The 23,790-nt window shown below is 36.5% G+C and overlaps 1 protein-coding gene across 16 annotated transcripts in view; it reads right to left on the bottom strand.

Annotated features, from left to right (window-relative positions):
• Nucleotides 1–23,790, bottom strand: part of CDC42BPA (CDC42 binding protein kinase alpha) — a 322,506-nt gene that overhangs the window by 14,926 nt on the left and 283,790 nt on the right. For 12 of the 16 annotated variants that reach the window (XM_037985490.2, XM_073011467.1, XM_073011464.1 and 9 more), the window contains 5 exons: nucleotides 21,947–22,044; nucleotides 19,111–19,195; nucleotides 12,807–12,930; nucleotides 11,991–12,108; nucleotides 692–809 (listed from right to left, as the gene is read on the bottom strand). In XM_037985490.2, coding sequence (XP_037841418.2) covers nucleotides 692–809; nucleotides 11,991–12,108; nucleotides 12,807–12,930; nucleotides 19,111–19,195; nucleotides 21,947–22,044 — 543 coding nt within the window. Of the gene's footprint in view, nucleotides 1–691; nucleotides 810–6,830; nucleotides 7,935–8,706; nucleotides 9,490–11,990; nucleotides 12,109–12,806; nucleotides 12,931–14,526; nucleotides 14,673–19,110; nucleotides 19,196–21,946; nucleotides 22,045–23,790 lie in introns of those variants that run through there. The other 4 variants (XM_007988230.3, XM_073011473.1, XM_073011472.1 and 1 more) reach the window with 4 other exon arrangements.

Raw genomic sequence — 23,790 nt, 5'->3', positions numbered from 1 at the left:
ACAGGCGCCCGTCACCTCGCCTGGCTAGTTTTTTGTATTTTTTAGTAGAGATGGGGTTTCACCGTGTTAGCCAGGATGGTCTCGATCTCCTGACCTTGTGATCCGCCCGCCTCGGCCTCCCAAAGTGCTGGGATTACAGGCTTGAGGCACCGCGCCCGGCCTATTCCTTTTGCTTTTGAATAAAGTAAAAAATGTCTTACCTTGGTCTTCAAGTCCCTGCTGGTCTGACCCTTACCTGCTACTCCCCTCTAATTTTTGTTACTTCCTCACCACTACCATGTAGCCACACTAGCCTTCTTTCAGTTAACCAAATATTACTCAAACATGACTCCACCTCTAGGGAGTGATTTTCCTTATTCTGCCAAGTAGGGATTCATCCCGAACAGCTACCCCTTGTTATTCTCTATTACTGTATGCTGTTTACTTCCTTCAGAGCATTTATCACCACAATTTGTAATCATATTTGTCTGTCTCCCAGATGGCCTGTATACTCTAAAAGGACTTGGGGACTATTTTCTTAACAACTGCATTTGTGCCTATTAGGCATTACCCAGCAGGGTGTGAGACACTTCAGCCACTTGAGAATGCAATGGGCACACGTAAGTGAAGGACATGTCACCCTCAGGACAGGAGGGGAAGGAGCTGGGGTCACCCTGTCTCGGAGGCACCTTCCTGCAGCTCCGGCACTTACTTGCTGACAGGCCACTGCTAGCACTCATGGAGCGGCCTGGCTCAGGGCGGGATTTGGTGATAGATGGAATACTGACTGAGCCACTGAATACTGTCCGACTTTCCTGAGGCCGAGGGTTCTATAAACAAAAGCAAGAGAGACATCCTTTAGCCAGAAAGAAACTGATTTTTCTGCAGAGATGTCTATTTTTCACTAAAATTACCAAGAAATAAAGTCATCTTGACCAGAATAACACACAGTAAGGAACGGCAGATTATATAGTCTTTCCCATCCACAAAAGTAATAAAAACCTAGCATGAAGTAAATCTCATCCTAATCAGGAATAAGTACTTATACTTACTGAAATACTTATCAGTAAACAGCATTTTTTGGGTTGTAAAAACAGTAAGTAAAAGTTATATGGTTAGATGTGACAGTGAAGGGTAGAATTACATGGACATTTGCCGATAACTGAAAGTTTTTACCATGTATGACATTTTTATTTGCTCAACAGCTGAATAAGTCCGTTTGGAGAAAATTCTACTAAAATTATATTCTTCTCAAGAAAATGTTTTATTGATGTGATACTAAATGTGCCATTTATAAGTTCACACCCCGGTCACCAGGCATCTTTACGGACTCACACCAATAGTAATACTGGGATTAGAAATAAGACGCTGCAATACTCACAAACTAGGTGAAGTTAGTTAATTTGGGACTATTAGTTTGAAAACTAATTTCTGATGTAAATGGTACGGATTTGATTTCAAAGTTTATAAACAGGTTTATATACATTTACTTGGAAGATTTATCTACTCCTTACTGATTTTTCCATTTAATTACTGAATGATTTTAGTGTGAGGTAGGAAAATAGGCCACAGAATGTTTTGCAAATCACACACACCTAAAGGATAGCCAGAGAGGTGGTGTGCAGGGTGAGCTGTCTGGTTATAGTTGAGAACAGAAAGCAGGCAGACTCCCCAAAGGCCCCAATCTTTTTCAGACCAGAAGGATGAAATGTTGGGGCTGAAAAAGTACAGATATTGAATATTGAAAAATACTTCAATATTCTTTATAAATCCTGCAGAAGGCAAACTATATATACCATGTTATTAACATCTCTTTTAACACTCACAAGGCTTTTCTCCATTTGCTGACATAATCCCAGCCTCATGTAAGCATCTTCTGAAGCAAATGGTCTGGATTTGATTTCTTATAATTTATAAACAGATTTATATATATTTACCTGGAAGATTTATCTACTCCTTATTGATTTTTCTTTCATAGGTATGAAAATGATGGTAATCTTACTAGCCTATTGTCAGCCAGCCTCTCCTTCACTGGCTGTTCAAGAGGGTGTGCCATAAAGGCAGCATGGTGGCTGTGAGCACAGGCTACAGAGGGATTTGGCCCACTACTCACATCTGTGCTGCACAGTTGACTAACAGCAGGGCTTGGGGTTGCTAAACTCTGAGCCCCAGTTCCCTCAGCAGTATCATGGGGATAATTGCCTCCTGGGGCTTGTCTGAGGATGAAGCTAATTACACTAGCAAAAAGAAAGTATGTAGCCCAGTCCCACTATGTGCCCTTTCTTTCCTCTGTTCCAGTAACAACCTCATACAGCTATCTGCAATATCACTTTCAAACTTCCTTTTAGTCACATCAAAACAGCAATTCTGGCCAGGCGCGGTGGCTCAGGCCTGTAATCCCAGCACTTTGGGAGGCTGAGGTGGGCGGATCACGAGGTCAGGAGTTCAAGACCAGCCTGGCCAATATGGTGAAACCCTGTCTCTACTAAAAATACAAAAAATTAGCTGGTGTGGTGGCACGCACCTGTAGTCCCAGCTACTCAGGAGGCTGAGGCAGGAGAATTGCTTGAACCCGGGAGGTGGAGGTTGCCGGAGGAGCCAAGATCGTGCCACTGCACTCTGGCCTGGGCGACAGAGCGAGACTCCATCTCAAAACAACAACAACAAACTCCCAGCAATTCTGCTTGGTGGTGGGGGGATCACAAACTTTACATGTTTAAATAAGACCTTAACTCTATAACGGAAATGCAATGAAAAAAAAAAATCACACACTGAAAGCCCTAAAAAAATCAAGTTTTGTGACTTTTCCAAAGGATCAATTTGTTAAGTAAAGCCAAATAGTTTAATTCCAAGTTAAATTATAACATGCAACTTTCCTTTGAAAAGAGATGCTCTCTTCATAGAATGCTATAGGCTACCGTTAGTATAGGGTAATCCTTTATCTTTTCTACATCATCAGAAAATCACACAGATAGTCATAGCCACTAAGACATAACAAAATGTGACTGGAAGATATATTTATTAACCTGGTGTTCTCTCAGTGCTAACTAGTTCATTAAAATTGTTTGCTTTTTTTTTTCTGATTATAAAGGTAATACTCATGAACTGCAGAACATTATAATAATGAAATCATAAGGGACCAAAAAAGTCCCCTGTGAATTCACCAGATACTATTAACAATTTGATGTGTTTCCTATCTTTTCTTCCAACACAATTTCTTTAACCGTTGATGATAGTGTATCATGCTGTTTTCAAATGCAATAGAACACCAAGCTAACTAGTTATTTTTTAAAAATGTTACAACTGTCTGCCTCATTTTACTGTTTCAAAACCACAATCTTTTCTCATCGTTTTGGGCTCAGGAAATATTACTTTTTCTTCTAGTAGCTTAACACAGAAAATACATTAGAGAAATTTATTCACATACCTGCCATACGTTGATAAACTTTGTGGTATGACTTATGTTTATTCATGACTTATGTTATTTAATGTTAATAGAAATCTATCTTACCTAAATGGTTTTAGAAGTTTCAGTAAGAGAAAAGGCCTAAATGCTTAAATTACATTTTACATATTTTACTAAATGTCCTTATACTTGACCTTTAAACATGGAAACCCAGGGGGACACTGTTGGTAGGCACACCGTCCTCCACACTCACCACCTCAGGGTCCTCAGCTTTTGGGCTGACAGTTCATTTGTCCTGGTTATTCAGTAAGCATACGGTTCCCTAGCCTCAGTTCTTTAGTCATCACATAATTTCTTATACTGACTGCTATTACAATAACACTAAACTCTCCAGCACCTAAAATAGTTAGGTGCTGAAAGATATTTGCTGAATAAATAAATGGAAAATGAATAGATTATATCTGCAATCCCAATTTTCTAATTTGAGTATTGAGATTAATTCAGTTGGCAATGTAATTTCAAAATATGATCCTTTCTGTAAAACAGTGTTCAGTTAATATTGATTTGAAGTTACAGGTCTGTGTTTTAAAGATACAAAGTAACATTCTATGCAAACACTTAAAAGATGACTGTCTTCTTTGCTATATGATCTAGGTTAAATAATTTAACATAGAATACAATGAAATGGGCATAAATACTTAAGGCTTTTGAGGTTAAAAGAAACAAGCAATAAAGAAATGTACAAATGGGGCTAAAAATATTTTTTAGTTATAATAAAAGTCTAGAACTGGAAACTGAGTTCCCAGATGCCATGCAATTGTGAAACTCACTCCAAGGAGAGGTTAGAGCTCTGAGAAAGTTTGCAGCACTGAGCTTTCCTACATGCACCTGAAATGCCTGAGAAAAAGTTATGGCAAAACAACTAAAAAAGGGTCAAAGCCAGCACTCGGGAAAGCATGCATTAATATCACTTGAAAAGCTCCAAAGCATACATTTTGAAGAATCGCACATACTGAAAGTTGGCAACTTGTCGGCCCCAAATTTAACCGATGCCATCTACATGAATTTGGTTTATCTACCAAATTTGCATAGTCCATGTAATTCTTGGTGTATTATTTAAAGCAGATGCTTTTTTTTTCTCTAAGAAAATAAAAAAATTATAATGGAAATAGTCAATGCTAGCAATTCAACAGTCACATTTACAGGAGCAACCCTGTAAGATGCAAGCAACGTGTGAACAACGCAGCGAGGAAAAGCTCAAAGGAGATGGGAATATCTGTTTCAGGCTATACATTTCGTTACTGTTTTTCTGTAAACCTTAATATATATTGATGTTGGCTGGGCGCGGTGGCTCAAGCCTGTAATCCCAGCACTTTGGGAGGCCGAGACGGGCGGATCACGAGGTCAGGAGATCGAGACCACCCTGGCTAACACGGTGAAACCCCGTCTCTACTAAAAATACAAAAAATTAGCCGGGCGAGGTGGCGGGCGCCTGTAGTCCCAGCTACTTGGGAGGCTGAGGCAGGAGAATGGCGTGAACCCGGGAGGCGGAGCTTGCAGTGAGCTGAGATCTGGCCACTGTACTCCAGCCTGGGCGGCAGAGCGAGACTCCGTCTCAAAATAAGTAAATAAATAAATAAAAATAGATATTGATGTTGTCCTTTCCTATAAAACAAACCTACCCTAGAATAAATAGCAAAAATTAAGGCTACGAAATATACCTGAAACTTAGTAACACCGTAATGGGCTGAAATAATAAAGGATGACAAAAAAAAAAAAAAAAAAAGTTTTGTTAAAAAAAAAGTTTATCATTCAGTCAGCTAGAGTTGAATACATTTGATTATAAAGTGACAAGAAACCTAAGCCTCTGGTCCTTTCAAGGTACAAATATGCATAAGATTAGGGTAAGACTTTCATTTGATGGTACGGTATTTCTAGTTATAGATGACTAACTAAAGCAACATTTCCATAGTCTTTTATATGAAAAGTTATTATTTTTTTGAGACAGAGTCTTGATCTATCACCTAAGCTGGAGTGCAGTGGTGCAATCACAGCTCTCTGCCACATCGAGCTCCCAGGCGCAAGTGATCTTCTCCCCTCAGCCTCCCAAGTAGCTGGGTCCACAGGCATGTGCCACCACATCCAGCTAATTTATTTTTATTTTTTGCAGAAATGGGGTCTCGCTATGGTTGGCCAGGGTTGTCTCAAACTCCTAGGCTTGTGATCCTCCTGCTTCAGCCTCCCAAAGAGCTGGGATTACATGTGTGAGCCATCCTACCCAGTGAAAAGTTCCTGATTAACAAATACAAAATTCCTCTGGAATCCACTCCCTGCAGTCTAAGCAAACTAAGACTTATTTTATCATGGTTAATTTAATTTGGTCAGATAAGATATTTAAGTGATATAATAATTTAAATGTCAATAACATTTAAAACGTTATAATTTAGAATAATTTTATAATACAAACAAAAAAATAAACTTCCCATCCTATAGCTAATTTTCTGATTGGAAAATTTCTACATATATAAATACAAAAATTGATCTACTATTGCTGTAAGTTAGGGGACATTGTGGGAAGTGATACATGATACAATTCAAACATTTTATTACCTGCAAAGTAACTTTAGATGATGTTCCCTTGAAGTTACTGTAAGCATACACCACTTGATGGACATATGAATATTCAGCATTAATGGCCACCAGCTCTCCACCCTATTGCAAAGCCACTGGTAGCAAAGATACAAGCTGAATGGAAGAGACCAACAGCAGCTGCCATAATCCTTCAGAATACAGCATGCTTTCTAAATTTTCTTCTCTCTTTGCTTTAGTTTTCTTACCTTGGATCCTGGTTGGAATTACATGCATTTCAGTAACTCAAAGATTAGTATCTACTTATTTTTAGAATTTTTGTTACTCATTAATATTAATTTTTTAACTTTTTACTTTGGAGATTTTTAAGCTTTTCAAAAAGGGGTTTATTGTAGATAGGTCTGTGGATGGGCTCTACCACAGACTAACCTCACTAAATATAAAACATTTCACTGAATTGAACTGGTTATAGGGTAAGGAGCTAAAAAATTCAGAAATTCTGGGAGCCCTTTCCTGTTTAATAGAATAGAGAGCTATTTCTTATGATGGAAAAATCTTTCATTAAACATAGACAAATCTTCAATACTGTGTTTCAAAAATAAAAATTGAAATCTTTCCTATTCCTCCATCTTCTTCCTCAGAAGAAACAAATGGAAATGGGAAAGAAGAGGAAGATAAACAGAGGAAGAGGAAGAGGAAGAGGAAGAGGAAGAGGAGAAGTTTGGCAGGAAAGAAATAGGCCAAAGGAAAAGGTTCACAAGATGGCACCATCTCAGCGGTGTTACTTATTAAAGCCAGGCAAAAGGAAATCCATACATGGTTAGTAAAAGTTAACACCTGACTCAGCTGTTCATACCCTCAGAGTCATAAAGCTTGGTGTACCAGGGACAGAGCGTAGAGACGGGGAATATTCAGGGTTTATGGAATCAGGAGAGAGAAATTTTTCAGCAGAATTAACAGTCATGTGATAGATGTGTTCAAAGTTGATCGGAGAGGAGATCAGACCGGAGTGATGATGAGGGGATGGATAAGGGAAACCTGGCTATCAAAAACAAAAGAAAGATGAAAAAAGGCAATAAGGTGATGGAAATGGATTCACATTTCACACAACATGCACATAGAACAAATGGAATAGTATCTTATATCAGAGCTGAATCCTTAATGAAATACTTTTAGGTCTTAGAAAGTTAAATTTTATAATACTCTTGCCAGTTACTTAAATAGCTGATTTGCAAAAAGATCATTCTTTTCTATAAAATTATTCTTTAATTAAAAGAGTTAAGTAAGGAGAATTTGGACTTTCGGAGATACTAGACTTTCAGAGTTTACTTCAGTATTTTCTTATGTAATAACACAATCAAAATATGGCAAAAATCTACCAAACATTAAGGATAGAAAAAGCAAGAAAGAAGCAAGAAAATGAACAAGTGAACCTACAACAGCTTCTAAACAGATGTGTTATGAAACTGCTTCTTTAGAAATATAAAGCCATGTAAAACCATTCCCTGATAATGTGTTTGTTTTTACTGATTTTATTTCCTTATAACAGTTAGCCATGGAATATACTAATTATTGGTTTACCTTTAAGCAGCCCAAGCTTATTTCCATTTAGACACCCAAAAAGAACATGTTTATTTTCTTAAGTTAAAAATCTTCCCTTCAATGTTCAGGTATATTTTTAAAAAATGAAATAATATAATATCAAAGACATAGAAAAAAGCTTTTGAATCCAAGGACTAATTTTAGAGAAAAAAGAACTACTTCTGAATATTCAGGAACCAACACTCAGTAGCCAGTCACCTTCTCTAATGGGAATTTTCAGGATTCAGTTCTTGAAGAACAGTTATGTTTCCAGAAAACACGATCCCTTCATTAGAGGCAGAGGGTGAATGGCATGTTGGAGAGAATGCTAACTGAATCCAGGATGGCATTCGTGTTCCCACGAGCTGAGATGAACCTGCTTTGTAAAGAGATCACATAAATTACCTAGGCTTAAAAGAAAGGCTCCTATGTAAGATCATGTTTTTATTCCAGAGATATGAATAAAATCAGTACTTTCTGAGGTTGTACTGATGTACCTGAAACTTTGACTCTTTAAGCTCCAGGATGCCACTACGCTCGAAAATATATTTTTATTAACAATTTTAGTAATGCATTAAAAGCTAGGAGAAATGTAATGTGCTAAAAATAAATCTTCTAGAGGTAAAGTATTATCCTTGCATCCAAATTAGAGAAAAATTTGTTCTTTACTACAAATAGCAACCATGTATTAAAAATGGTAGATTATTTTAAAAATTCAAGAAAATGAATATAGCATCTATTTATAAGCCACACAAACCATCTTATATTAATTGCTTATATTGTCTTGGCTCACTTAGAACAAATAAAGGTTTGGATCTGATACAGGTACATGACTCTCTTAGCCTCACTGCCCCTTCCATATTCAAAAAGTGAACAATTCTGTTTCAAGATCATCTCACACAAAAGCAACAGAAATAAATTTCTAAAGACATACAATAAACTTTCTAAGCTTATAAGTATTTCACAGGAAAGCAATACTGATTTGAATAAATTAAAACATAAAAATGTCTGAGACACATGCTGTTTGAATAGATGACAACATGTGGCTTTGGTATTAAAAACTCATATATGTTAACATTAGATAAATTTAATTCTTCTTTATTTTATGAGACAGTTTGTAATAATTCTATTTCAATGGAAAGAACATATTAACATCTGAGAATACATTAAAATATCACAAGCTTTTCAACAGATACATACACAAGTACAGGCATGCTTAATTATTTTCAGACATGCATATTATTATATTTACTAGTGTCTACTCTGAGATGAAGATGGTTCTGGGCACACAGTAAGAGCTCAATAAATATTTGTTAGATGTTTCAATGGATGCCTATAAAAAAGCCTCAGGTTATATGTCCTTTGGCAGTGAAACAGAAAAAAGTCATGTGAAAATAAAATCTGCTTGTGAAGAACAGGAATTTAGACAGATAAAATCTTTGATGCATACTATATGTACAGGTGAAGAAACAGGTTTCAAAAATTTACACCAACTTCTTGTCCTGGAAATACAAAAGCACTTACATGATAAGAAAATGTTAAAGCAATGAAAGGCACATTAAAAACGGAATTGCAATGAGAGGGCAAAAAGTCACTTGTGTTAATGCCAAAAATAACCATTATCATGTGTTAACAAAATTAGGTGACAACAAATACTAAAAATCAAGCAGTCTAATGATTCTGTGGAAAATGCTATCTTATCAATAAAGACTAGACCTTATTTTGAATAAAAAGATACAGATTTTTTCTTTTTATCTCTCTTTTTTTTTCTTAAAGTGATGGAAGGAAGAGGGAAGAAAATGTAGAGTAAGGAGGGATCTCTGATATAAAAGTTCTTACAGTGTTTCAAATCTGACATTTTGGCATCAAGGTGCAGTCTTATTGGATACGAAGGTCTGAAAGAACTCTGGAACATTAGCAAACGGATTTTTCACCTGATAGCAGAAGGACACCAAGCAGAGTAACATTCTGTTAAACACTGTAATATGTGGGCTAGAATAGAATGTCTACAAACATTTTCTATAATACTTCTAGCTACATTGTCGGAATGTAGGAGATCAAAACATTCTTTTCTGTGTAGTAAAATGAAACAAAAGTGTAAGAAATTTCAATTTTAAAAGAATATCTATTAAAACCTTGTAACTACTGAAATAATTTTATATTTGCTGATGTTTTGTTTTGCAACTTATATATTTGAAATTTGTATCCTGCTATCCCTACATAATGCTAACTACATATTATGTATTGAAAAAACTACTAACTCAATTTAAAAAGTTTAATTAAAATACTACACGGCACTTGACTTATCAAATATAAGTCGTAAATATATTCACATTTCAGTTATCTATCACAACTTAAAAAAATTCTTTAAGGTATTTTGTTCCTGACATTCCACCTTCCATAAGGAAAAACAACAGGCTTTGGACTCTATAGTTATGGTATGTTTACTTCTGAGGACCAGACTCAGGACTTTAAGCAAATGTTCCTAATGGGAAAAGAATGGAGAGAAATCTGAGATCTCACTACCAGGAAAAGGTTAAAAAAAAAAAAAAAGTATAGCTTTTAAACATGATAGAAAAGTATAACAGTTTTAATATTTCATGTGCTCGACCTGAAAATTTTTAAAAGTACTATATCAAGATAAGCTGTAATCTAGTTTTGCACTTTTTAAATATTTACTCAGCAGAGCTAACCCTATTCCAAAAACCTAAGTGATTAATGAGGCTGGTTTGAACTCCATAAAGAAAAGTACATTACTATGAATATGTGATAATATTTTGATATTATTGGTAATGGTAGTAAGAATGTCACATTCATTCATAAGCAAGCAGAGCCAACTGATGAACTGAGATATTTACAATGAAGAACTCAGACTTGAATGCAGATTTTTTTCTCTTCCTATGAAATAAATGCAAACCTCCCTTTAGAAGGTGTTTTTTTAAATTTAAAGAAACTTGACTGCACACCGAACTATATTATCAATCAATTTCTGTCAGTAATAGATGTTTATATTTTCTATCACTGTAGTGTTGATAATGTGGTTTAATTAAGACAGATTTCCTTAGAGAGCAATTGGGGTCAAGATTCACAAATCATCTCCCAAATTGCCATGAAATATGAATTATATTTAAAATTCTGTGCAAAATTTAGCAGCTATCACTACCAATCAAAAGGGTCATTTTTACAGTTTTAATAGTATGCTGAGAGAACTATGGTACTGAAATGTACAGAGCCTGGCTAATTCCACTGATATTCTTAATTTAAATATGACAAGTCTCAGAGCCTAATCTTCATATTGTTAAAACAGAATAGTTCTCCAATGTTGTACTTTTTTCTCTTTTTTTGAGATACAGTCTTGCTCAGTTGCCCAATGCAAAGGCAATCATAGCTCCCCACAGCCTCAAACTCCTGGGCTCAGGTAATCCTCCCACCTCAGCCTCCCGAGTAACTAGGACTACAGGCACACATTACAAAGCCCAGTTATGTTTTTATAGAAATAGGGTCTTGGTCGGGCTTGGTGGCTCACGCCTGTAATCCCAGAACTTTGGGAGGCTGAGGTGGGCGGATCACAAGGTCAGGAGTTCGAGACCAGCCTGACCAACATGGTGAAACCCCATCTCTATTAAAAATACAAAATTAGACGGGCATGGTGCTGGGCGCCTGTAATCCCAGCTACTCAGGAGGTTGAAGCAGGAGAATTGCTTGAACCTGGGCGACAGAGGTTGCGGTGAGCTGAGATCACACCATTGCACTCCAGTCTGGGTGGCAGAGCGAGACTCCATCTCAAAAAAAAGAAAAAAAAAGAAATGGGGTCTTGCTTATGTCGCCTGGGCTGGTCTTTACCTCCTGGCCTCAAGCAATCCTCACGTCTTGGCCTCCCAAAGTGCTGGGATTACGGGCATGAGCCACCACACCCGGCCTATGTTATACTTTTTCATGTACAACTGACCAGGTAATGTTTGTAACTGGGCAAAGGAAAAAGATTTAATTTCACAATTATCGGACAGATGTGACCATTAATGAACAAGCTAATGTGGTTCTCTGGGAAGAAAAAAAAAAAAAAGAGTAGGCCAAATATCTGTATTGATTTGCTAATATGTAGTGAAATTTTTAGTGATTTGGTAACCACATTCCAAATTTGGTATAGAACCTCTCCAAATCTGGTAGTTTCTTTCACCAACAATAGTAAACACAGGCATGGGAGAAATTCTCCAATATGGAACTAAATAAGAACTTGATTTGTTTGGCTTCTGACAGATGTCAGAATTTTATGTTTTGTTCATCAGGTATGTCATCATGTATCTTAGACATATTGTGGTATACTGAGAGAAACATTTCCTCATTACATTCACATATCCTTTGAAGTTTACGCATAAGCCTATTTATATTCCCCCGACATCTGCACTTTTTTACATTCACTCTTAATTCCTCTTACCATGGGCAGATCTTTCAGGATCTGTATTCCATCTCCAGGACCCATGTGTGCTATGTGGTTAAAATTAGTTGGATTAGAAATTAATTTATTTCTCATTTCTGGATCTCGTAGCATTTCCCTGTGAAACAAAGCATCTGTTTAGACACTGTTTCCATAGTTAATTTATGTAGCTTATGAAAAAAATTAAGCACACTTAATTTTCTTAATAAAAATACAACTGTTAAATCACATTAATAAGAATATAATTAGAGTAACAGAATATACTCAATTAAAAAATTACTTCCTTAGAATGTTTTGTTTTAAATTTTAAATACAAGATCTTATTCTTTTAGGTGGAAAAGTAGAGAGGGTCTTTTCAAATACTTAAGACATCAAAGAAGCTCTACGCTATTTTACATATAATTCTGAACATTTTATGTAACTCTTTAAAAATGGTAACACTTCAATCCTACTTCTGTTTGCTCATGAAAAGTCTGAACTTCTTAGACATATACAGGTTTACTGTATGCACAGCTATGTCCTATGCTTATATTGTAGAAAGGTACACAATCCAAAAGTATGACTATTCCATATTCATAGAGAAGTGAATAAGGTGAATAAAAATATGGTACTTTAATCCGGTGCATACTCACAATTTTGAGAATATTAATTAAAATGAGACAGAGAAGTTACATTCATTATTGCAGTTTTTGACACCACAGATGAATGAGATTTTCAGATACCCAATTTTCCTTCCAAATCAAATATAGTATCATTACCAAGTAGTCCTTCAGATGTACAAGCAGGCATGGATGATAGTACAGGTTAAATATCTACCTCCTCTGCTGCATCCTTTCCTCTTCTGGGACTCTGAAGGAATAACGCCGCTTATTGTTAATATTTCTAACCATTTGTTTCCGACTATTATCTGATGTTTCAGGAACTACCAGTTCGTCCCCTTCTGTTAAAACGAAAAAATACAAACGATAATGATGTTCTTTAAACTGTTAAAATGCTTTTTATCTATTAACCTCCAAGACAGTACAAACAATAATAGTACAAGTATATGCAATTCTGGTTTTTAAATGTTGTGTTGATAACCACAGTAAATAATATTTAACAGAACCTATGTAAACATAATATGCTGAAAGTAAACACAGCTTACAAAATATACTTTCATTTTTACTTGATTATAAACATAGTATGGCATAATTTTACTAGAAGAAAACTGTACTTGCCTTGGTGTTCTGTCACTCTAATCAGCCACCCCACCCCACCCCAGTATCTCAATACTGTGTTTTCTCTCCCTCCAGGTATTGATTTCAATGGCTTAGGGTGTTGTTAAAGAGCTACTATTGTTACCCTGAGCAGTAATCAGGCATAAATGGTAAATAACAATAACAACTATCTTTACATAATAAAAAAAATTTCCTTTGCAAGGTTCAATCTATGAGACATGGAGTTAAAAAAAAGGAGCTGTGCTCCCACTACCCTTCCTTTACAAAACGTAAGAATCTGACACTATTTCTCCTCTTCTAATCTTGGGAGTAGATGTTTAATCATATACACCTAGCAACCCAGTGACAGTCTTATCCGATGTCAGTTTTAATATCTAGAAGTAAACAAAACTGTCCGCCAGGGACTCCCAAAACATGCTGAGCTATGTGAAAAGAAGAAAAAAATAGACAACTGTATCCATATAACACAACAAAGGGTGTCATTATCTAAATAAGATAAGGAAAAAGAGGAAAGTTTAGAAGTTTTCAACACCCAAAAAGCTGAAGTGAGAAGGAGGAGGTGGGAAGAAGCGAAATGAGCCTATAAGAAAATAAAGGTGATAATTAGCAAAAGTGCAACATGATACTCGTGGCATAATAATATGGCTTAGGCAGACTGCTTTCCTAATAATACATATTTTAAAAATAGAATTATTATTATTTATTTTTTTGAGGCAGGGTCTTGCTCTGTTGCCCAGGCTCGAGTGTAGTGGCACCATTACAGCTCACTGCAGCCTCAACCTCCTGGGCTCTCGTGATCCTGCTGTCTTGGCCTCCCAAAGAACTGGGATTACAGGCACATGCACTACCATGCCCAGTCAAAGAATAGAGTTTTTGAAGTGAATGATACTGTGGGACACAAATTTGGAATTTGAGAATTATGAGGGTAAAGCAGGTCTTGGAGACTTAGGGTGGCAATGGGAGATTTTGGACAGGCAGAGGGCTGCAGGAACACTGACTCTTAAGAAATGACAGAGAAAGCAAAACACAGAAAAAGAAAGAACCTCTTGAGATGCGATTTCCTTCCTTTGTCAAAGAAAAAGACAACTACATTAAAATTTTGTCATGTCCCTCTTCTCCAAGATCTACCTCTACTCTTAGCCTAGAGTAGAAAGATGAAAAAGCATGGGAAGAGACAAGTCAGAGTAAGTTTTGTCTTACAGACACATAGCGGGTATGAACACATTTATGACCAGCATAGTCACACACAGTGAGAACAGGGTGGAGCCAATCTTATATAAATATGTGGAGTTCCTCTAAGAAACAGAATACAGGCATACCTTGGAGAAAGTGCAGGTTCAGTTTGAGACCACATAATAAAACAAGTATCAAAATAAAGCAAGTCACACAATTTTTTTGGTCTTCCAGTGCATATACATTATGTTTACATTATACTGTAGTCTGTTAAGTGGGCAACGGTACATGTCTAAAAAAAAAACATACATATCATAATTTAAAAATGCTTTATTGCCAAAAAATGCTAACAATCATCTTCACCTCCATGAGTCGTATTCTTGTTGATAGTAGGAGGGATGTGGATAAGCTGCTGACTGAGCAGGCTGGTGGTTGCTGAAGGTTGGAATGGCTGCAGCAGTTTCTTAAAGTGAGACAACAATAAAGTTTGCCACACTAACTCCTCCTTTCACAAAACACAGTTCTCCGTAGCATAATGATGCTGTTTGACAACATTTTACCCACAGTAGAATTCCTTTCCAAACTGGAGTCAATCCTCTCAAACCCTGCCTCTGCCCTATCACCTTAGTGTATGTAGTATTCTAAATATTTTCTTGCTTTTTCAACAATGTTCTTAACATCTTCACCAGGAGTAGATTCCATTTCAAGAAATCTTTTTTTTTTTTTTGCTTACCCATGAGATACAACACCTTATCCAATCAAATTTATCATGCGATTGCAGCAATTCAGTCTCCACTTCTAATTCTAGTAGTTCTTTTGCTCTTTTCACCACATCTGTAGTTATTTCCTTCACTGATGTCTTGAACCTCTAAAAGTCATCCATGAGTGCTGGAACCTGCTTCTTCCAAACTCCTGTGAATGTCGGTATTTTGTCCTCTTCCCATGAATCACACATGTTCTTAATGGCATTTAGAATGATGAATCCTTTCCAGAAGGTTTTCAATCTATTTTGCCCAGATTCATCAGAGGAATAACTATCTATGGCAGCTATAGCCTTATGAAATACGTTTCTTAAATGATCAGACTTGAAAGTCAAAATTACTCCTTTGTCCATGGGCTACAGAATGGATACTGTGTTAGCAGACATGAAATTAATCTCCTTGTACGTCTCCATCAGAAATTTTGGGTGACTTAGGTGCACTGTCAATGAACAGTAATATTTTGAAAGAAGTCTTTCTTTTCTGAGCAGTAGATCTCAACAGTGGGCTTAAAATTTTCAATGACATCCTGTAAACAGATATGTTGCCATCCAGACTTTGTAGTTCTGCTTATAAAATATAGGTAGAGTAGAGTTACCATATTTCTTTCTTTTTTTTTTTGAGATGGAGTTTCGTCCTTGTTGCTGAGGTTGGAGTGCAATGGCGCAATCTCGGCTCACTGCAACCTCCACCTCCCAGGTTGAAGCAATTCTCTTCCCTCAGCTTCCTGAGTAGCTGGGATTACAGGCATGCGCCACCACGCCTGGCTGATTTTGTATTTTTAGTAGAGACAGAGTTTCTCCATGTTGGTCAGGCTGGTCTCAAACTCCTGACCTCAGGCGATCTGCCTGCCTCAGCCTCCCAAAGTGCTGGGATTATAGGTGTGAGCCACTGTGCCCAGCTGAGTTACTGTAATTCTTAAGGGCCTAGGATTTTTTTGAATGGTAAATGAGCACTGGCTTCAACGTAAAGCCACAAGCTACAATAATCCCTAACAAGAGTCAGCCTGTCCTTTGAAGCTCTGAAGCCAGACAGTGACTTCTCTCTAGCTATGAAAGTCCTAGATGGCATCTTCTTCCTTATAGAAGTCTGTTTTAGCTAAACTGAATTTTGTATTGTTCAGTGTAGCCACCTTCATCAATTATCTCAGCTATGTCTTCTGGATAAACTGCTGCAGCTTGTACATCAATACTTGCTGTTTCACCTTGCATTTTTATGTTATGAAGATGGCTTCTTTCCTTAAATCTCAGGACCCAAACTCTGCTAGCTTCTTTTCTACTGCAGTTTCCTGACAGCTCTCAGCTTTTATAGAATTGAAGAGAAAGCTTTGCTCTGGATTAGGCTTTGGCTTAAGGGAATGTTGCAGCTGACAGTCTATCCAAATCACTAAAACTTTCTCTGTAACAGCAATAAGGTTGTTTCGCTTTCTTTTCATTCATGTGTTCTCTGTAGCAGCACTTTTAATTTTTTTCAAGAACTTTTCCTTTGCACTCATGACTTGGCTAACTGTTAAGAGGCCTAGCTTGCAGTCTATCTTGACTTTCAATATGCCTTCCTCATTAAGTTTAATCATTTCTAGCTTTTGATTTAAAGTAAGAGATATGCGACTCTTCAGTTGAACACTTAGAGTCTATTGTAGGGCTATTAATTGGCCTAATTTCACTATTGTTGGTTCTCAGAGAATAGAGAGGCCCAATGAAAGGGAGGGAGACCAGGGAAGAGCTGCTTGGTTGAACAGTCAGAACACACACATTTATCAAGTTTGGCATCTTATATGGGCATGGTTTGTGGCACCCCAAAACAATTACAATAACTTCAAATTTGGATCACTGATCACAAATCACCATAACAGACAGAATAACAGTGAAAAAGTTTGAAATATTGCAAGAATTACCAAAATGTGAAACGGAGACATGAAGTCAACACATGCTATTGGAAAAATGGCGCTGAGACTTACTGGAGGCAGGGTTACCATAAACCTGCGATTTATAAAAAATGTACTACCTGTGGAGCACGATAAAGTGCCACACAATAAAATGGGGGTATGCCTGTATAAAACTAAGTATGGGTCTTGGAAGTGAAGTATCTAAAGTTTACATTTCATTAACTTCACGAGGTATCCATATCTGAATGAGAATCACCTTTAAAACCTGAATATCCTTTCTTAAGTCATAATGGAATATACTCTTAGCATAGACTCCTGCTATGTTCACCAAGAAACCTCTGGTTCCAAGACAACATACCAATGCACTGAACCAGAAATCAAGTAATTTTGTGTATTCTAGTACTTATAACATAAAAACACACCAACAAAATAAAACAAAACCAACAAAAATAATCACAGAAAACTTCTGATGGATTTTTTTTTTGGTAGTAGAAAAGACACATTTATTGGAGGAATATTGGGTAGGTGGGAAAAAACCATTAAGATAATAATTTCATGGCCAGGCACTTTGGCTCACACCTGTAATCAAAGCACTTTCAGAAGCCAACGTGGGTGGAACACGAGGTCAGGAGATGGAGATCATCCTGGCCAACATGGTGAAACCATCTCTACTAAAAATACAAAAAAATTAGCTGGGCATGGGGATGCGTGCCTGTAATCCCAGCTACTTAGGAGGCTGAGGCAGGAGAATCGCTTGAACCCAGGAGGCAGAGGTTGCAGTAAGCCGACATGGCGCCACTGTACTCCGGTCTGGCAACAGAGTGAGACTCCGTCTCAAAAAAAAAAAAAAAAAAAAAAAAAAAAAAAAAAAAAAATTCACTACCCCAAAATAATGCGTCTAAACGTTTTAATGTGTTTTCTTGAAGCCAATATTTTTACTTATATTTGTCCACTTAAATTATTTTAAATACTGGCCGGGCGTGATGGCTCAGGCTTATAATCCCAGTACTTTGGGAGGCTGAGGCGGGCAGATCATTTGAGGTCAGGAGTTCAAGACCAGCCTGGCCAACATGGTGAAATTGTCTCTACTTAAAACACAAAAGATTAGCTGGGTGTGGTGGTGCACACTCATAATCCTAGCTACTCAGGAAGCTGAGGTGGGAGGATCACTTGAACCCGGGAGGAGGAGGATGCAGTGAGCCAAGATTGTGCCACTGCACTATAGCCTGGGCAACAAAGTGAGACTCCGTCTCAAAAAAAAAAATTATTTTATATACATAATGTACCATAAATACATCCTGGCTAACAGACCTGCCATAACAGATCGGAAATTTACAAATACTTCTATTATACAGAAATTTGCTGCTATGACACAAAAATGACTTTATTATGTAGAAGAGGGTACTATAATAATATTTGTTAAAACTGAGACTTTAACTGTTTGGACACCCTGACAGGCAAACAACATTTAATTCTATGTGAGCAGTCTCCCTGGCATTTTATGTGTGGTATGTAATAACATGTGTGACAGTCTCACCTCAATATTTTGGTCACTGACCAAATATCCTCCCCTCCTGTCTGTAACACTCTGGGTCTCCATTCCCTCTCCTGGTTCCAGGCACTCCCGTGACTCTCCTCTCTTTCCTGCTTCTTCCTATGCTGACATCACCACTTCCGAAGTGCTAGGCCCTGTACACTGGCAGGCGATATGTTCCTGAAGACATATTCCTCAACTCTAGATGAGTGTTTATAATTTTAATGTTACAAGTTTTGGTTAGGTTCTACAATATTGAAAATACAGAAGATATAATCAGCTACATTTTCTCTACTTACCCAGGTACTCCACAGAAAAATAACAAGGTACATTAGAATCAAATACTTACACGAGCTTGAACAGAATGACTTTTTGCTCAGTAATTTATTCTAATATATTAAGAATGTGACTGGCCAACATCATAGACTTGGAGTAAGATACACCTGTGTTGAAATCTGGACTCTGGCACTTACTATTAATGTGACCTTGGGCAGGTAGCTTAGAAATAATATTTCCAATGAAGCTATCCCTATGAATATATATATTTTCTTACCTGCCATCTTATTTTTGAAATATATTAATCTAATGGTCTCCAGCCCTAAAAGATTTAATGATCCTTCATTGTTTAAGGGTCGAACCTAAAATAAAAAACAAAATTAGTATTTTGACAAAACCTTTAAAAACTAAATTATAAAACGTACGTCCTGCTTATAAAGTACACCTTATTAAGACTTCTTGCTTATCTACTTCAAAATACAACCCTCTCAGAAAAATCAACAATAATTCTGACTGGAAAGGTATAATACTATCTAATTTGAACAAACAAACTTACAATGATAACATTTTAAAGGAAGGCTATCCTAGGCAAATGAACAAATAAGTAGAAGTACATTTAAACCTTAGACATTTTAAAGCCATTAATGACCAGTTATACTAAGAAGATATCAACATGGCTGATTTATGAATTCTTACTATCAAAAACTAAATGCATAGATATGATGGAGATGGAAGGGTAGATCACTGGGGAACGGAGGGACTGTCAATAAATAGTGATTGAGCAACTGGTGATATGGAACCAATAAAATAAAATCTCTACTTCACACCTTACACAAAAGCATCAATTCCAATTGGATTAAAAACAGAAATGTAATAGGCGGAGCTTTACAATGTTTGGAGGTTGGGTATATAAATTTAAAAAAGATTAAAAAAAAGGTAAAATGTTTGGAGGAAAATAGAATGTATACTATGACTTTAAGGTAGGAAAGAGTTTTTAAACAGGAGAAAAAAGACAAACATAAAGGAAAAGAAAGATACATTTAACTACATTAAAATCAGTAACTTCTGTTCAGCCAAATACAAATGAATGAATAGGTCACAAAGAAGAAAAAGATTTACATATCCCTTATTAGCCAGTATCCACAATGTATAAAGAATTCCAATAAATAGGAAAAATGTGGCCAATCCAATAGCAAAATGAGCAAAAAGCATGACCAGGCATTTCATGGAAGAGGAAATATGAATGATGAATAAACATACAAAAGACTTTCAACTACATAGTTAGGGACATGCAAATTGAAACTTCAATGAAATACTACTTTGTAACCATTTACAAAACCTATGAATCCTGACAATGGAAAGTACTAGTATGTGGATAAGAATTCCTTTACGCTGTTGATGGGAGTACTGGTTAGTACAATTACTTTGGAAAATAATATCACACTATCTCATAAAGCTGAATAACTGAACTCCCTATGTCCCATTGATTCTGCTCCTAGGTATATGACTGAAACTCCTGAAAACTATTCCAAAAAACATATGCAGCAACATCACAATTGCAAAAAGCTAGTAAATAATTCAATGTCTACCCATCAGGGAACAGATAAGTTCACGTAACAGAATATTTTATAGTACTGAAAAGCAATAAACTACGGTATATGTAACAACATGAATGAATGAGACTTGGTGGATGAGTGAAGAAAGCAAGATAGAAAATGACTATATATTATAACATTTTTATAAAACTCAAAACCAAGCAAAACTGAAAGATATATTATTTAGGGATACTTAAATATGCAAAAATTCTGTATTTTAAGAAAAGCAAAGGAATGATAAGCACATGATGCCATTTGCAGTTATATGAGTGATGTTCTGATTCTCAGGTTAGGAGGTAGGTTCATGAGAGATCAGTTTATTATTATCCCTCACAAAGGCCATCTATTTATTCTTTCACATATATTGCAAAAATTACATGATAAAAATCAAATAGGGCTGGGTGCAGTGGCTCCCGCCTGTAATCCCAGCACTTTGGGAGTCAGAGGCAGGTGGATCACTTGAGGTCAGAGGTTCAAGGCCAGCCTGGCCAACACGGTGAAACCCTGTCTCTACTAAAAACACAAAAATCAGCAGGGCATGGTGGTGTACACCCGTAGTCCCAGCTACTTGGGAGGCAGAGGTAGGAGAATCACTTGAACCCAGGAGGCGGAGGCTGCAGTGAGCCAAAATCATGTCACTGCACTCCAGGTTGGATGACACAGCGAGACCCTGTCTCAAAAACAAAAACAAAAACAAAACAAAACAAAAAAAACCAAAAAAACCCCACAGAAAAGTAATAATGACCAGTCCAAATTTACAAACTAGAGTATATTTTAGTTGCTTCAGATAATCTGGCAGTATTTACAAGAGCTTTTTAAACTGCCATTATGATTTTAAATGGGAGCTAATTTTGAAATATCATCTCAGTGACTTTCACGTATTCTCTAAACCCTGTCCCCCAACTAATTATACATGCTATATATATATCACATCTATCTACATGAAACTATTGCTCTTCATTTTTGCAAACTAGCAGTTCTATACTTGTAAAAATTCTCTGTGTTATGGAAACATAGGATTATAAATTAAGAAAAATACTACGTTTTATTAGGAATATATGAAATCTTTATTTTTCAATTATGAGACACTTAAACAGTTTTGGTTCTAAGTTTAACCACTTTTCTAGCCTGTTAAATCTGTCCTCACAAGATTAAACACTGGGTGAATAACAGTTATAATTCATAATAATCGTGTAGTCTCTCAGAGCTCCTTAATCCAAAAGTGGAAGATAACACTGACATTTTATTTTAGGTTGTAGGATATATTCTAGTAGTTCATAATAATAGCAATCATACTTTGCATAAACCAAATATAGTAAAATTAGTATGGTTTTAGCTAGGCCTAAGGAAATTAACCAACTTTATTTCTGTTTCTATTTTCTCACTCATAGCTAAGTCCCAAACTGCCAATTACACATGCCACAAAATGTTGAGTTAATAAAAAAAAATTACTATGTAGTAATTTAGTGTTTTCACTTATACTCAGTTGGCTTAGCCAACATTTTAATGTTAAATTACCTTTTTGAGAGGAAGAGTCTGAATCCATTCCATGGAGTTCACATCAAAGATATCAACTGCATTTTCACTGTACACCGAGAGATATGGTGCATTGTAACCTGGGAGAAGAGAAGGTGGGGGCAGCTTGTGGATTATTTTTAACTATTAAACCCCAAATATTTTGAAAGGTCTACACTAAATAACTGTAGAGTGGAATCCCACCCAAATCCTATGTGGCTATCATATAGTAGCCAAATCAAAATATTTTTGAAGCAAATAGAACATATATCGTAAATGAAGAACCGGCACACCAATGTCAGATTATATAGCCATTATAATATAGACAGATTTTGTAAGCACCAGGGGTATACTATTTCCCTGCCCAACATGAGTTCTATAAAGGAATTTCATTATATTTAAAGTATTTGATTCCTAAAAGTAGTTAAGTTATTGACAGTGAATCAAACTTAGAAAGTAGAGAAATCTCCAGGTAAGTGTTCTAGTCCCTGTTAAGAAAGTATAATAAAGCACTGTAGCATAGTTACATGAATATGGTAGATGCTCAATATATACTTGTTGAAAGAATGAATATCAACAAATGAATATCAACACAAGCAAAGAAAGAGTCAATGGTTTACTTAAACTAAGGTTACAAAGGGAATTATTGGCAGAGCTATACAAAAAAGTCAGACATTCCAACTCTGACTCTACATTAGAATAATCATAATTATTACCTGACTCAGTTACAAAACAGCATTTATTCTATTGATAAGAAAGAGAGTGTGAGAGTGTGTGTGGGTTTGTGTTTTTAGAGATAAGGTCTCATTGTGTTGCCTAGGCTGGAGAAAAGTGGCATGATTATAGCTCAAGTGATCCTCCCACCTCGGCCTCCTGGGTAGTTGGGACAACAGGCGTGCAACCACTACACCTGGTTAATTAAAGAAAATTTTTTATAGACACAGGTTCTCGCTATGTTGCCCAGGTTGGCTTAGAACTTCTGGCCCCAAGCAATCCTCCTGCCTCAGTCTCCTGAAGTGCTAGGATTACAGGTGTAAGCCACTGTGCCCACCTAAGACTGTATTTTTCAGAAGAAATATTAAAAATAGTTAATTCCCAAGATCTGCAGTTGAAAAGTTGGAAAGACAAAAACAACAATAACAAGAAAAAATAGTTAAACCTTTCATCCCAGGATGGAGGGTGGAAAAAAATAAGTCTAGATGGGTAGAACTAGACGTATTTTTCTTTTGTTCTGTTTATGCAGACTTTCTGATTTTTCTGTAATAAGCATGGATTGTCCTGCCAAACTTTCTTGTAATGAACCTCTAACCTTGACTAGACCCATACCCATAACTCCTCCTCCTATCTTGTTACAAATGAAGAGGTTTTACTCCTCCTTTCCCCAAGTAATTCATGCACCTGTCTTCTGAATTTTGTCCTCTCTGGTCTTCTTGGCAGTCTTACTCTATTTCCCATATAGACAACTGTTCCACATAGTTCCATAGGGTTTTTTTCCCTTCAGCATTTTAACATGCTCAAGTATTTTTCATTAAAAACAAAACAGTATGGATGAAATACTTCTCCTATGTGGTTCTATAGAACTCTCTACTTCTGCTATCATAGCACTTACATTCTACTGCAACTACTTGCTTTATCACGAATCTTTTCCAATGCACCCATGCTCTGTGGGGGTAAGACTGTTATCTATTTTCCTCATTGCTGTAACTCATATTCAACGGCACATATTCAATAATAATTGGAATACTCAATAACCAAAGTATTCTATAATTAAAAGTATTCAATAAGGCTGGGTGTGGTGAGTCAAGCCTATAATCTCAGTGCTTTGGGAGGCCAAGTTGGGAGGACTG

This window comes from Chlorocebus sabaeus, chromosome 25 (assembly GCF_047675955.1).
Source record: "Chlorocebus sabaeus isolate Y175 chromosome 25, mChlSab1.0.hap1, whole genome shotgun sequence".
Classification (NCBI taxonomy): Eukaryota; Metazoa; Chordata; class Mammalia; order Primates; family Cercopithecidae; genus Chlorocebus; species Chlorocebus sabaeus.
This window is presented reverse-complemented; position numbering and strand designations above follow the sequence as displayed.